Raw genomic sequence first — 14,956 nt, 5'->3', positions numbered from 1 at the left:
CAGATTTTTTTCCACACTCATTGACTCAATTAATGATGCATCAAACTCACGTTGGATGGCCACAAGATCTGTCCTGATTTCTAATGCACTGCAGGGTTTATGACAATTATGATGCACTATTAAGTCACCAGCAGGAGGTGGTAGAGGCATCGATGCAACACAACATGTCCACTGCAGTATTGGAGGTAAACATAAGAAAACATCTATTATACTTGGCAGTTATAATAATAAATCATTCCAGGATTCTTATATAATGGAGCTCTATGGAAAATGGCTCCAGCAGACAACATACTGGTTGAAGTGAAAACAGAATGAGTCTTCAATAAAGGTGATGGCATTTTCCCTCAACAGCGAGACTGTGTACCAAGGGGGGCTATTAAAGTATTAATTATAGCACTCCCAGCTACAGACAGGCAGCTGCATCGACACCTCCCACAGTAATTGGCAGGCAATTAACGAGTCAACAAATAAACAGTGAAACTACGGCAACCCAGTGCCCCTTGGCATGATGGGAAGAGGGAGGCGATGAGGGAAGATGAGATATGAGAAGACCATCATTTCTTAAGGCTTAGACAAACGTCAACAGATTTATGAGGTGTCCTTGGATGATGGAGTTAATACTGACATCTGAAAACTGTTCAAGGCATTTATGTAAAAGAATCTTTTTGCCAGATGTACAGAAGGAAGGCCCCATGGGAAGAGGGATTATAAATGACAAAACCTTAACATGAATCCAAAACACCCTCGTAATTCCCAGCACAAGCAGTTGTGATTAAATGAGTAACGTAATGCTATTATTTTATATTTCTTGCAAATAGAAAGCAAAGGGATCTAAATGGATTGTGCACTAAATACAAAATTCCTCAAACTAGTTCCTTCTCTCTTCTCTGAGCACAGATCACCTTCTGCCTCGTCACAGGGGGCAAAGTTTGCGGACACAATCGCACAATCCCACGTCTTTTTATAAATCACAAACTTCACGTGAACACACACATGTCACGTTTGGGTCCATTTTGTACGAACACACCCACTATAAATGAGACCCCAGGTCTGTCACTTTGGCCTTGTGCCATCACCGGCTGCAGCTTAATGCCATACGGTGGAAAACTCCAGACTAAACAATAACATCTGCATGGAGAAAAGCTGAGGGTGGACCCTCCATAAGGAAAGGGATATAGTACGAACTTCCTGACTTTGCATTTGCGTCTGCTCGCTGACACTAGCTATTGATATCCCTTGACTGACTACCAGACAACTAAACATACAAAATAATGTTAGAGAGATTTGTGAAGCCATTGCAATCAATTTGAAATACCATTTTAAACTCTATTAAACTTATTTTTATATATAAGGGTTGTTGAATGTGTTTTTTCCCCCTGCAGTGTCATAATGAAAATCATATTTGCCGTGCTGTATACTCCTCGAGGTCGCACTCATCCACCAGAGCCTTTTGACGTGTTTTCCTCTTGTCTAATCCTATTAAACGTCCATCCTTCTGCTTACTTCGAGGAATACCATCCGCAATTCTGGTAATGGGTTGATTTAAGCAGTGCATTGGGGGCAATATCACGCCTCCTTAATGTTGGCTGGCAAGCGAGCTCTTTCTTTTAGCATTTCTTTCTATGCTGGGCAGCCTTCCAAAATATGCCCAGAAAGGTTTGCGTCGTTGCAGGCATAAATCATGTTTAAACTTCCGGCTCTGTCACATGCTGAGAGAAACACAAGGAATTATTGCAGCTACCAGGCGTCCACGGTAGAACGTTTTGTGGTTAGCGTGCAAGGTTATGCAAAGGCCACGTGTTTATAAATGAATTAGCATGGATTGATGCGGTGTGTACTTGTCAAACAGGTACTTATATTGGCAGGAAAGAGGATTGCGAAAAATAGGTATTCTAGCATTTCAATCGCCACCAACTTTCATCAATTTGGTACTAGATTGTCCTTTAAAACTCCAAACCTTTTTCTGATGCAACACAGGTGCAATGTAGTCACTCTAGAAGGTCACACAACCATTTATATGCACAGTAGTTTAGCAGTTGCAAAAACTGGAATAATACACACTACACAATTCTTATAAATATGATGTATCCATGGACATTAAACTACTGACTTGACCAACTAAACCTGAAATTATCCTTTTGTGATGATACAGCATCAGTAGTTTTGGTAAATACATATCATAGTTTGTGCGTAACGTAAAATGTTTATTTGTGCGTAATGTAAAATGTTTATGAACCGGATGAACTTTTGAAGACGTTAATAGGCAAGTATCAGTTTTCACCAGAATAAATGTCTTGTGACATTTATTCTGGTGAAAACTGATACTTGCCTATTAACGTCTTCAAAAGTCAAAATTCAAAAATCAATTAGATGGCTATTCCTATCAGGTTGATATTTGATCGCCATATTCACTGCGTGTGCATGACATACCTCTCTCGAGAACCTTCTGGACCTTGATGTGATTGGCGCAGAATCCACTGTAGAGCTTGAAGTGGTCTGCGTAGTAGAGGAAGGAGCCCCCCAGAGAGAAGAGCAGCTTCTGAAAATGGACCACAGTGCCATATGAGAAAAACAGAAATGACACGGTGATGGAAGGTGCATGTTGGTGCACGCTGACTGAGAACTGATGTGGAGAACAATTGAAAGTGTGAAAAGGTCAAGGAAAAACACTCTAGCACCTTTCTCTTTGGAGACCATAGAAATAACCCTTTGCCCACCCACCGTCTGACCAGGTTCCAGGTATTAACACATCTCCATCCATTCAGCACGCTTCGATCGATACACCTCGCACTATGTCACATCAAGCCACTATATCAAATTTGATACCTCTAAATGTATTGATAAATCTAACTTTTTTCTTTTGCGAAACACCAAATTTAAGAATAATGTCGTATTCACTGACTGTCACTGTATCTGCGCTGAATCTGTGGACAGAAAATCAATAACATGATACAGTGTGCTATGACTCACCTTGAACTGCGAGGGGGTCTCCAGGGTGCTGAAGTCAGGTGAGGAGGCGATCCTCTCCTCCATCGTCTGCAGGAAAACCCTCTGGAAGTCCAGCATCTCAGGCAGGCTACCAAACAGGCTTTCCATCTGGGAGCAACGAAATACAAGATTATTATTGATTACAATGATGACAATTGCTAAACTCAGCTGCAACAAGTTCTGCTATAATATGCTACTGCAATACCATGACTCAGGGTCTGTTCACACTTGCACGAAGACCACATTAAAATCTGAACTAATCCTGAACTAGACCAGGACTAAACCAAGACTAGAACAAGACCAAACAACATCAAACCAGGACCCAGCAAGGCGTGAACACATCCTAATACTGCTATTAGGATGGTCAAAAGTATCAAAAATCAGATACTAATTGACACTAAAACTAATCTCACAGTCAACAGTCTAAAACCATATGGTAACATAAAAAAATGCTATTATTCTGTGTTGAAAATGACCATTGTTAGTCTAAAAAAGAACATTATTATCATTGTGGTATCAAAATTTAAGTTAAAGTATTCAGTATAAATGTTAGCATCATGACTAAAACTAACCGCTACAACTACCACAAAAATAGCTAAAGAAAGATAAACAGCAACCAGTTATATTTAAAAATATTTTTTTTGGAAACATGCTCTTCTGAACTATCTTTCTATGAGGCATTAATAAGGCTGTATAGAAAAGGAACTATAATAGCTCATAATTCATAACAGTCATTCAGCCCCCGAGTGTCATAAAGCTACACTCTGATAGCTCCATCTCGGAACAGGGCACTTAGGGACATAACAGTGTGTGTGAGACAGACAGACAGACAGACAGACAGACAGACAAAATTAAAAGCAGAACATGCCCTTGTCTAGTTTGTGTCTGAACACGTAGCTCTGTCCCATAATCGCCTTTTAATTTGCCCTAGAGCTCGAGGCCTATCGACTTCAAGTGCATCTTGGGAGTGGTGGCCGGGTACCGTTTGAGGTCAAGCCACAGCCCGATGCACACTCAAGGAAACGGACACTGCGATTATTGACACGCCACAGCTACATCTAATTAGTAAATAGTGTTAGCTTTAGATTTGGGATGTATTCTTTCACAAGAAACACAGTCGAGTCTTCTCTTGTGACAACCTTTATCTCTTTGTCCCCTTGGAACGCTTTAATATCATTGCAGACCTATGCTAATTTGTCCTCTGACAGCAAACAGTGTGACAGATAAGGCCTAGTACATCCACACCACCCATGAGTAATAACAATGAATTTGATGTCCTGCATTGTTAATAGCCACCAAGACCTATTGTGCCTTTTCAGATACTTAGTATTAAACTATAAGGTAATTAAACTACATATTACATACGATATTGACTGAAAAAGTTTGACTAATAGAAGTGTAATTTCACCAAAACAAGCAGCAGATTTATTATAATATGGATACGCAACATTTTTTTGTTCAAATAAATGCAACCAAGTATGGGCTTTGGGTGGAGTTAGGGGGTAGGTGAAAATTTTAATTTCCATCTGCCTCAAATGAGGGAAAATACAGGATTGCGTAAAGAAAGAAATAGAGGGTTGAAAGATGGTTAAAAGCTCTCAACAGTAAATTGCACATACTATGTAAAAATATCTATGTTTACTCATGTGTCCTCTTACCTCATCCAGTGTCAAGAAAGTTTCTCTCTGCAAAGGTTTCAGGTAGATCTCGAACAAACAGGTCAAATCCTGTGAACAAATTCAAAACATTGTTACATGCCGGTCATCTTTCTGTCCTTATACTTAGTCGTATGAACACAGCTATTTCTCCACTTATAACCTTCAACTATCTCCATCCCACAGTCCCTCATCTCATTTCTGCATCGGCCTCTCCTCGCTATCTCTTCCACCCTCCAGCTTTTAATGTGGTTGTAGTCTGTCTGGGTATCAGTGGGGATATTCTCATTAGGTTGATTTATGAGGTCTCCTGCACCTTCTCATCCTCCTCCCACCAGCCACCTCAGGGCTATAGCACAGTCAATGGTGCACAGAAGCGGGGCAGATCGGCCCTGTGTAAAAGACCGTCTCCTTCCCTCAATTACAAATCAACTGTGAGGAAGAGAGAGCGGCACTAATGAAAAACGAGGAGCGCAGAACAAAGAGGAGATAGTCGGCCACGACAGTTTCATGGTGCCATCATGAATATGGGTCTGTGTTGCGGTACAAAAAGGTCGGACTAGGAAACCTTGAGAGCATCAAATTGGCTGCAAGAAGATGAATAATGCAGGAAATGAGGCAGCACCACCTTTATGCCATTACACTATATTATTCTCAATCACCTTACACAACTGTGACTGTTTTTTTATTACTCATTTACAGCATAATCATTCACACACTAAATGAATAATAATGATAAACAATACATGATACATGTTTATTATGATTATTTATTTAATTCAATTTATTATTATGTTTCTTTATTTCTTTATGAATTAATTTTATCCGCTCCTTTTTGGTTCTGTTGTATTTGTTAAAACCTTTCTCCAAACATACTGTGACTGATTGCAGCAAATAAAGGTGTCTTTCCAGGGACACAAAAAAACTCTTCATTTTGAGAAATTGCTTAACCTACTGTTATTATTACTACACTTTATTATGTGTATGCTTTGTTCTCCTCCAGCTAATCAGAAGTTTTGGCATGTTTCTTCCATGTACTGGTAAAGCATGGTTAATAATTAAATAAAGACGTTTCATTCAATATTGATGCTGTATTAATGGATTCTGGTCAGCGTCTCACCTTCACGTAGGACTTCTCTGTGTCCACCAGCTCCTGGATGACCTTGCGCAGCCTCTCAGTGACACTCATGTGCTTGGGACAGGGCCTGAGCAAGGTGGCCTCACCCCTGGGAACTGATGTCATCTCTGCACCCCGCTGTACTGGAGGTGGTTTAAGGTCGTCGTTCAGAACCAAGGGGCCCGCTGTCCCCTGGTGAGGCTGGTATACTGTACACACTGTATCTGCGCTCTGTGGAAGAGAAGACAACTTAGGTTAGGCAGATAATAGAGCAATTGGATAAAATCAGGACCACAATGGACACACTGGAGAGAGCCATAGAGCTGCACACGTCATCACAAAAAGTCTTGCTCTCTTACTTCCCGATTCACCACTAATGACTCCAGCCCTACAACTGTATAAAATAATGATATATGTAATTCTACACTGTACATGAACAGACATTCCCCCGGGACACTAAGAGCGTTATGGAGATTTAGCTATGCACTCTATGCTAATTGGCTTTGCATCAAAGGCTTTTCCATGCATCTAAAAGAGTAACTGGATATCACATTACAGCACATTACATTACATTTCTACATGCATAATGTGCATAATGGACACTTGCACAGCTCTGGGCCACATCCAAAAATCTGACTATCCAACGGACCATGTATAAGTTTGATGAAATATGCACAAGGAACATTGGAGGAATAGACATGCAACATATCATTTTGGCCTCATTGTTAACTGAAAAAGGGACTTTATTCCTTGATAGGCGAGACCACATAGATGGACCTGTTTTACCTTTTGTGTAAAACAGATTCACATCACTATATCAGAGCGCTTTGCCTGGGATATGGAAATTAACATCAGCGTTTGGCACCACGCTGGGAAGACTTGCCGGTGGCAGATAAGGGTTTGTAGTCTACAAGCCGCTGTGGCAGAAAATAAATCACTATCATCCCTCCTGTACTATTCCCCAGATTATAACAGAACCAGAGGAGTAAACGCTCCTTGGTACATTACGTGTCTGCTGCACAGGTACAAGCTCTTTTCTTCTGTTATTAGAGAAATACATCTTTGAGTACAGGCAGAGAAGTGCACCAAATCTATATCAAAATCCAATAATGTCACTTCAAAAACACAATCGAAGTAGAAAGGAATGCAGTAAACAAAAATAAGTAATGTGTTACTGAAGTATTACTTATTAGTGCCATTTCTTCTACAAATATTTTACAGATTTTCCCCCCCGAAAACCTCAATATTGACGTAAGGTTTTCAAAAATGATGAAAGTTTCCCCCAGAATTAGCTCAAATACTAGTCTTATTACATACACAGCCGCTTATGAAAGCAGTAAATAAAAATATTCAGGTTTGGCATACTAAAAGCATTGTTACCCAACCATTTCATTCTAATCTGTGACGCGGTCCTGAAATGGCAGTGGCTCCAGTAATAACAGGTTCCACTGAGTTGCACAGCTCAGTGTTGTGGGCGGTTGTCATGCCAGGCAAAACATCTGTTCACTCTGATTTTGTATTTGTGTGTGGGCGTCACGCTGTGTCAAAGATTACATGACCAAGCATTCAGGAGCAGGATCTACTACTTTGATCAGTGAGGCTTATGAGACTTTTGACTCTGCACACTTCGAAGTATGCATGACTCATACTAGCTCGTTTACAAGTGTGCACTCCCTCTTAGCCCCTGTGCACACTCGATTCACATTGAGCCAGCCCACAGACAATGAAGGCTGTCATTAATAAGCATGCAGCTCATCATCTCACTCATTATAACACGCGCACTTGGGAGACCGGCCTCCTATGCAACAATATGGCCGGGGAAAGTGATAGGTTTGAAGAGAAAGACAAGAGAGAAAGAGGAGGGAGGGGTTGGCGCGAGCTTAGCTTCTCTTTTCAAGGGATTCACAATGGAGGCACTCCTCACACTGTGCGGTCTGATAATTATGTGGGGACTGGCATGGCGGCGCTGGACTGAGTTTAGCGCAGAAGGAAAGCTGCAGAGGGCAAATTGATGTTACAGCATTTTTCTTTCTTGGTCCTTACTGGGATTCCCGCAAATAATCGGAATCTAGTGTACAGTCATTTGTATAGTTCATATGCAAAAGTTGGATGTCAGATGCACTTCTATTCTACACGTATTTGAAATTATGGGGCTCACAAAAGGTTTCAATCATTTTGAATTCTCAATAGTGACAATAAAGTTATGTGTTAGTGTTAAGATTGTATATTGTGCCATTGTAGACTAGGAACATCCCACAAGAGCTACAATTTTAATTAGGCACCTTTTGAACTCACTCAAATCCCTGTGAGTTGTGGTCCTCAATGTCTTTTATTCATTTGATTTTAGATATGAGTTATATTTTATTATTTTTTGTGTTCTGTATTTATTTAGTTGATTTTATCTTATTTAATGCTTTAATTTGTTTGCATTATTTGGATTGATTTGATTAGGCCTAGTTCCATTTGTCCCATGTATTTCTGCTGACTTTTACAGCTTGTTTTATATTACTATCATGTGCCACATGTTTATTTGATTGGGACGAGGCATGTTGATGAACATACATGATACACATGCTGTAAGCACGCTGGTTAGTAATCCGGCTAATTTCCATCTGTTGTCCCACATTCACTCTCATAAACACACTCTTTCATACACCAGCGTACATGGACACTGGAGGTGGGTGCAGGAGGTGGGTGCAGTGTTTTACCCAAGGACACAACAACAGTGCGCACTACCGCCCCCCTGTGGCACCTGGCATTCCAGCTTGTCTCCCATCCAAGGACTAACCAGGCCAATTTCAGATTAGCTCCCGAGATATGACAAGATCGGACAGTGGCATGTAGGCATTCAGACATTCTAAGTTCAGTTGTCATAGTTACATGTACATTACGATTTGTACTTAATTAGGTAGGTACAAAGAATGTATGAAGTGTCACCGAATGTTACTCACAGCCTGAGATATCCCTCCCACCAACAAGTGACATTCTGTATTATCCACTTCACTTGTCATAGACCAAAATGTTTTGCCTAATCGTGTACAGAGCTTTCATTTTTAAAAAGTATCACATTTCCCATTCCAAATGTGGGCGCTTGTGTGAAGGAAATCGGGGTTGAAGTATATCAGAAGGATATATTCACTGAACAGCTCGGTGGTACAGCACCAGACAGGGGAGATGAGCCTTGTGGAGACAGATAACGGTTATATCTGCTGTTTATTTCAGCTACAAACCCCGGAGCGAAGGGGAGGTCTGTCCAAGTCTTCAGAAGTCTGTGCGTCTCCACTGTGCTGCTCGAGGCTGGTGTTAATACTCAACATACCTACGCAGAAAGCATTCTACAAATCTAACAGGAACTGATAGAAACACGGAGGCAAATCATTCTGCTAAGGCTGATAAATCACACTCAAAACAAAATGCCACTTGAACCGCGGCATATAATGAATCTTAATGGCTGAATTAAACAACGCCCTCTGCAACTGTAGATTTAACCTTTACAAACACGTTCAGAATAAATGTGATTATCGTAGTGAAAAAGTCATATTTTCCATAGTGAACTAAATCTTGGTTAAAATATATAGATTATAAACTAATTACACAATCAAATCTAATAACCTCATCCCGTATTTGTCAGAATAACTACAATTACCAGTACATAATTTTCCAAAACCTTTAAGCCTCGGTTTACGATGCACTTCTCCACACAGCCCTGGTACGATTCTTATCCTCACTAAATGGCCGGATAGGATACCTGCAATGAGTCGTGACGAGAGGAGGTGAGTAGATTGAAAGGAGAGGGAGGCACAGATTGTTATGACTCGGGAATATAGCGGCGACAACAATCCCATCGACGGGCTGACAGCTCGCCCAAATAACCAATTAAGAGGTAGAGATGGGAGCCAGCCCAGAAGGAGGAGAAGAGAAGGAAAGCTGCCTGAAAAAACCCTACACTGGTCTCCCACTGACAGCTGACAGCTACGCATCATGTTTCTGACGCTTCATATACGGCTGCGCCTTTAGTCAATTTTGGGACTGCTGCTTTGTCAACCTTTGATGTAGAAAGGGGCAGGTTAAGTCATAGTGTGTACAGTATGTCTCCAGGCACATCTCTATAAGATTCTGTCATAAAGGGAATAGAAATGTCACAAACAACAATATATGATATATGGTTTGTCAGTGATTTCATATTGATTTGGCACAGGTGTTATTTTGCAGTTGACATATCCAGTCACATCCACTCAGTTTATCTGGGTTGGAAACAGGAATGTATGTACAGTGTGCTTGGTAACCTCAAAATTGTGACAAAAAGGTTGCCCAAACTTGTATTTATACATTAGCAAAGATATTATAGCTTTGGGGGAAAAAACAAGTGTGGCTGAAATTGCTTTTTTGAATAATAATTATAGTTTTTATACATTTCATTCCTTACTTTTTGTTATTATATCCTCTATCTTGTGTGCCAACGTATAACTTCCAACCTTGACCGTGAGTTTGGGAGAAAATCTATACTATTGTATCACTTCTGATTGTCTGCCATCTCCTCTGTGCCGCCTCGAGTCATGTATTGTATTTCCACGATGGGCCAAGGTCAGTACCCTTTCTTAGGTCTGGAAGGCAGAGTGGATTTTGACAGAGCATCGATCCTGCCATTCTTTTAGCGTGGGCAGAGAAAAACATCTGGGAGCTAGTTTTGTTTTTTGCATATCAATCAACGTGGCAGTGCGGTTTCTGTTTCTGCAAATGGAGACAATTCTTCCCAATTAGAGCTCCTTTGTCTCATTGTATTAGCACAGTGTTTTCTGCATCTATAGTGCCTCCACTGGCCCACCCTCCATCTCAATTCCCTGTCCATTAGCCAGAGCTGTTGCTTCGTTTGTCTCTCCTCAGTCTGTGTGACCCTGGTGTAATTTCCAGACAGGGGAAAATGGTGAGGCCAAGGGCAGCATCCTGTCCCTCAATAACACAGGTACAATGTGGAGTGTTCTGGCTGGTTAGTTACACACTCAAACGTGAATGGCTGTTGTAGTGCACTGTGCAAAGCATTTTTAAAAAGTCAACGTATAAATGTTATATTTCTGAGTAACGGTGTGTATATCACTTCTGTATTCAAGCTGCTGTAACATCATTATTTGTCAATAAAAAGTTGTTAACCTCCCTTTCCAATTATATGACTTGTCATTAAAAACAACTCAACAACTTTCTGTGTTATTCATCTATGGCTCATTACAATCCATTTATCCATCCAACCACTATCCTTGTTGCCGTGAGATAATAAATGTAATTTGGCCCCATCGCTGTCACATTGCGGTGCTTGGTTTCCTGAGGTGGGTGTAAACACTTGCTTAGATTGTCAGACTGGGAGGAGGCAGCACGGCCAACGCTAAACTCTGTCTCTATCTCCCTTTAACGCTTCAGTGGACTCCTCATGTACTCCCCTCTGCAGATAAAACGCTGCTGAAATCAAAGCCGAAGTCTAGCACTAAAACAGTGCTAGGACCATTTAAAACCCTGGGTGGGACTATTTGTAAAATGTAAACAGAGAATAAATTATATGGAAATGATATAAAAACAAATTAAAAAGAGGTGGGAAATATATAGAAATGTAGATATCGTGTATATTGTTTTCAAGATTTGAATCATTTCAATATAAATCAAGTGATTAAAAAAACGTATGCTGTAAACATACATATTAGGGTAAACGGTGATATATCTGCACTTGTGTGATTAAATTTACAGACATTTCACATTTGTCGGATTTATAAACCTCAACAAATACATTCATCACATAATATCAAATACATAATATCATCATCTAAATATCTATATTGAGATATTAAGTTTGTTTATATTTAAGTTTATTCAATATCGCCCACCCCTAAAATTGAAACTGGTACATTAATTGCCAGGTTTATTGGATTTTCCATTTCTAAAAAGCAAATGGCATAAAGTGCACACAACTATAGAAATGATCAAAATCGCATATTCTGTACTCGATGCATCACACTACAATAACTCAAACTTTTCATCCATCCTGTTGAATCTGTTGCATTGGCATCGTAGCTGAAACAAAGCAGTAAGAGTGAAGAACAACCCTCGAGCTACACATCCCTCACCGGTACCTGCCCCACCGTGAGAGGGACGCAAAGGCCGAGTGACAACCAGGTCGCTCTGTTTCACGGTGATTTATTTTCTGTGCCACGGGGCCACGGTGCCACAATGCCATTCGCGTCTCAAAGCTCGCTAAAAGATGCTCATAAATCAAAGTGAGCGCTCGGGAGGAGACGGAAGGATGAGGAGGGAGGGCTGGTCCCGGCGCTCGCCTCTCTCTCCATTTAGGCTTTTATTATTCATCCTAAACAAATATTATTCCGACAAATCTCCAAGGACTATAAGGAGGGAGTGTGTTTTAATAATGAAGCCAGTTTCGGAATAAAAGCACCCAATGTAGTCGAGTCCCCAAGGCTATTCACATCCACACTGCCAGTGCAAAGATGCTGGAGAAGAGCACTATTTTATACCCCCGCCTGATGCATGAAACTAATGAAAGGTTAAGTGGGAATGCTTGTCACTGGCATTTAACAACATGATGGCATTGAAACGTTTAGAATGGGAAACACAGCAGTGCCCTTTGAAACCTGGAAACACTCCATCTGGTGATACACAGTTGACTACAGCGCAGACATGGCGATGGGTAAGAGATAATAGACTTTACAGCACAAGGGTAAACTGGATCCAAGGCCATTTCACAGCCATGACATGGAACACGGTAAAGACGCAACTTAATTATCTATAGCCATGCAGAGAATCCACTGTCTTGGTTAATTGTAGAAAGAATATGGCCACAGCACATAAAAAAGTGGCATGTTTTGGTAAGCAAACGGATTTGACAAAGGTTTTAAGCCCTTTTCAAATACAGCCTATGTGTTTAATAAATAGATACATAAACAAGTAGATAAATTTTGTCTTTTCTAGCCTAATTTTAAAACCTGCCTTCACCAAAGAGACACCATATTTACCATCCTCTCGTCTCCTTTGACATTCCTTTGGCAGGGCAGGCAAGCAGACACTTCCTCTGCCAGACAAGCAAGCTTTTCTTTCAGTTGACATCCCAGACCAGTCAGAACCGGTCCAAGGAAGTGGTCCGTCTTTTGAGCCCTCAACCCTGGCAGCCAGACCCCACACACGGCGAGGAGCGAGTCCAAGGCTGCTGACTGGTCAATTGAGGATTGGTGGTTGTTTGGAGTGCTCATGACGACCGCCGCGCATCAGGAAACCTCTCTATTATCATCCATTGCTTTGTGTTCCCAACTGGACTACTACAGTGTACAGTGGGCTAGACTAACAGAGATCGATAGTATTAACTACAGTTACAGAGGTAAGCCCAGATTAACAGTCCTTTCATAGGCAGATGGAGGCTGAAAGGTTTAGTCATAACATACGCCATCCGTAGTGATCCCCAGACATGCAAAAGGTCTGGAAAGTTTGGTAGGAATAGGGACAAACATTTACAGATTTTTGATTCAGTGAAATGACAGTAACAATTGAGCGTGAAATGATAGAGACCATTTCAGTTTTTTTTATTTTGTCTTATCTTTCCAATATAGTGCTTTCCGTCACGTCGTCCATCATCATTTTGCTTTGTACACTGGTATTAAATGTACACTGAAAATTGTCAAATTTAAATCACGTTAAAGCTTTCCCATGACACATTTACATCTACATTTAACACAATCCAGCTCATAAATTGTTAAAACAAAAATCACTTAAGAGATTGTTTAAGAAAAGAAGCGTGTCCTATTACCAGTTTCATTATTATTATATTCCCTTAATGTTGACAGCTACTACTACTCCCAATCACAACATATGTGAGTATGTAGTGACAGTCAGATGGAGCCCCACATTAGTCCATTTAGAATGTCTTGTCTGGGAAAAGCAAAGTAGCTTAATACGTCTGCTGTCTACAGTCTAACCTTTATTTCAATAGGCTACACCACGGGACGAAGAAAAATATGTTCCAACACAATGTGGAGCTCAAGGTCAACCATGAATGAGGAAAATATGAAAAGAGTGCTTAAGAGGATTTCATGTTTGTGTCTGTTCCAATAAAAAAAAGAGTTACCGTATAAAAAAATGAAATGTGTATGTACAAAAAATACTTGAGATATAAATGACTAAAAGTGATAAATGACTAAAAGTGATCCAACCTTGTAGTAAGGGAAGTAAAGATATGGTCACTATTAAATCTACGAGTTCAGGGGTAAATGCTCTTTTGTTTTTTACAACTCTTCAATATTTGGAGTGAGATTTCCCCCCATTTTAAAAAACACCAAAATAAGACACCATCATATTTCGGGAAGTACACGCTCACCATTCGACTCGAAAGCATTGCAGCGCATACCTAATCAATTCAACACAGCGTTGCCCAGGGGACGTACGTGGGACCAATTGGGTTGACTTTCGGCAATCGATTGGTTAGGCTCGTAAATGCTCCAACAAACCAATTGCAATGGCTTTTCCTGAACGAAATCATTAGGTTAACTCATTCGAACGGGGATCACCATCCTGTTGCTAAACGCTAACACTGCTTAGTAAGCGTCCCAACCCAGACGTACACAAATCTCTCTTGTGTAATAAGTGCAAATTGGAATGCAACCGAGCAATTAATCAAAGGTAGGCGCTGTGGTGAGGCTGATTACATGCTGCGACAAGTGGCTTAAAATTATTCCTTCCAGTTCGTTGCTATTGACTTTCACGGCTCACACGTACATTACAAGTGCTGATGAATACTTTCTATTGGACTCCTTGAGCTTTTTTTGCCTTTTCGCCTCACGGAACAAACCAAAGTCTGTGCAATGATTATTAAACTCCACTCAAAATCTGATTTACCAGTCCCGATATCGCACCCTGGGATTTTCTTTTTTGTCGCCTTCACAGTGGCTGACTATTCCAAATGAAGGCACACAGCCACGTTTTAACTGGCAACATCAGCAGCACACAAATACATAAAGCCCTCTCTTATTTATGCACACACCTTCAATTTCCCTGTTCAATGCTGTAGACAAAGCCGGCAGGGAGCTGAGCAGCGGCAGTGGTGCAGTGCAGATCTGAGCACAGTGGGACTGACTAATGTCGCCGGGCAAACAAAAAGAGGGGAGCGTGAATGGAGAGGAGGAGAGGGCAAGTTGTCCTCTCTAATCCA

General features: G+C 40.8%; 1 protein-coding gene across 1 annotated transcript in view; it reads right to left on the bottom strand.

The window, feature by feature from the left end:
• LOC140370945 (rho guanine nucleotide exchange factor TIAM2-like) overlaps positions 1-14,956 on the bottom strand; it is a 52,302-nt gene that overhangs the window by 7,031 nt on the left and 30,315 nt on the right. The window contains exons 14-17 of the mRNA XM_072458229.1: positions 5,764-5,991; positions 4,647-4,715; positions 2,971-3,096; positions 2,431-2,539 (exon numbers count right to left, since the gene is read on the bottom strand). Of these exons, the coding sequence (XP_072314330.1) occupies positions 2,431-2,539; positions 2,971-3,096; positions 4,647-4,715; positions 5,764-5,991 (532 nt within the window). The remainder of the gene's footprint in view (positions 1-2,430; positions 2,540-2,970; positions 3,097-4,646; positions 4,716-5,763; positions 5,992-14,956) is intronic.

The sequence above is a fragment of the Eucyclogobius newberryi genome, unplaced genomic scaffold (genome assembly GCF_026437365.1).
Source record: "Eucyclogobius newberryi isolate DKJ021-1_F unplaced genomic scaffold, fEucNew1.0.hap1 SCAF_21, whole genome shotgun sequence".
NCBI classification, from domain to species: Eukaryota; Metazoa; Chordata; class Actinopteri; order Gobiiformes; family Gobiidae; genus Eucyclogobius; species Eucyclogobius newberryi.
The sequence above is the reverse complement of the archived record's forward strand: the minus strand, read 5'-3'. Positions and strand labels throughout refer to the sequence as shown.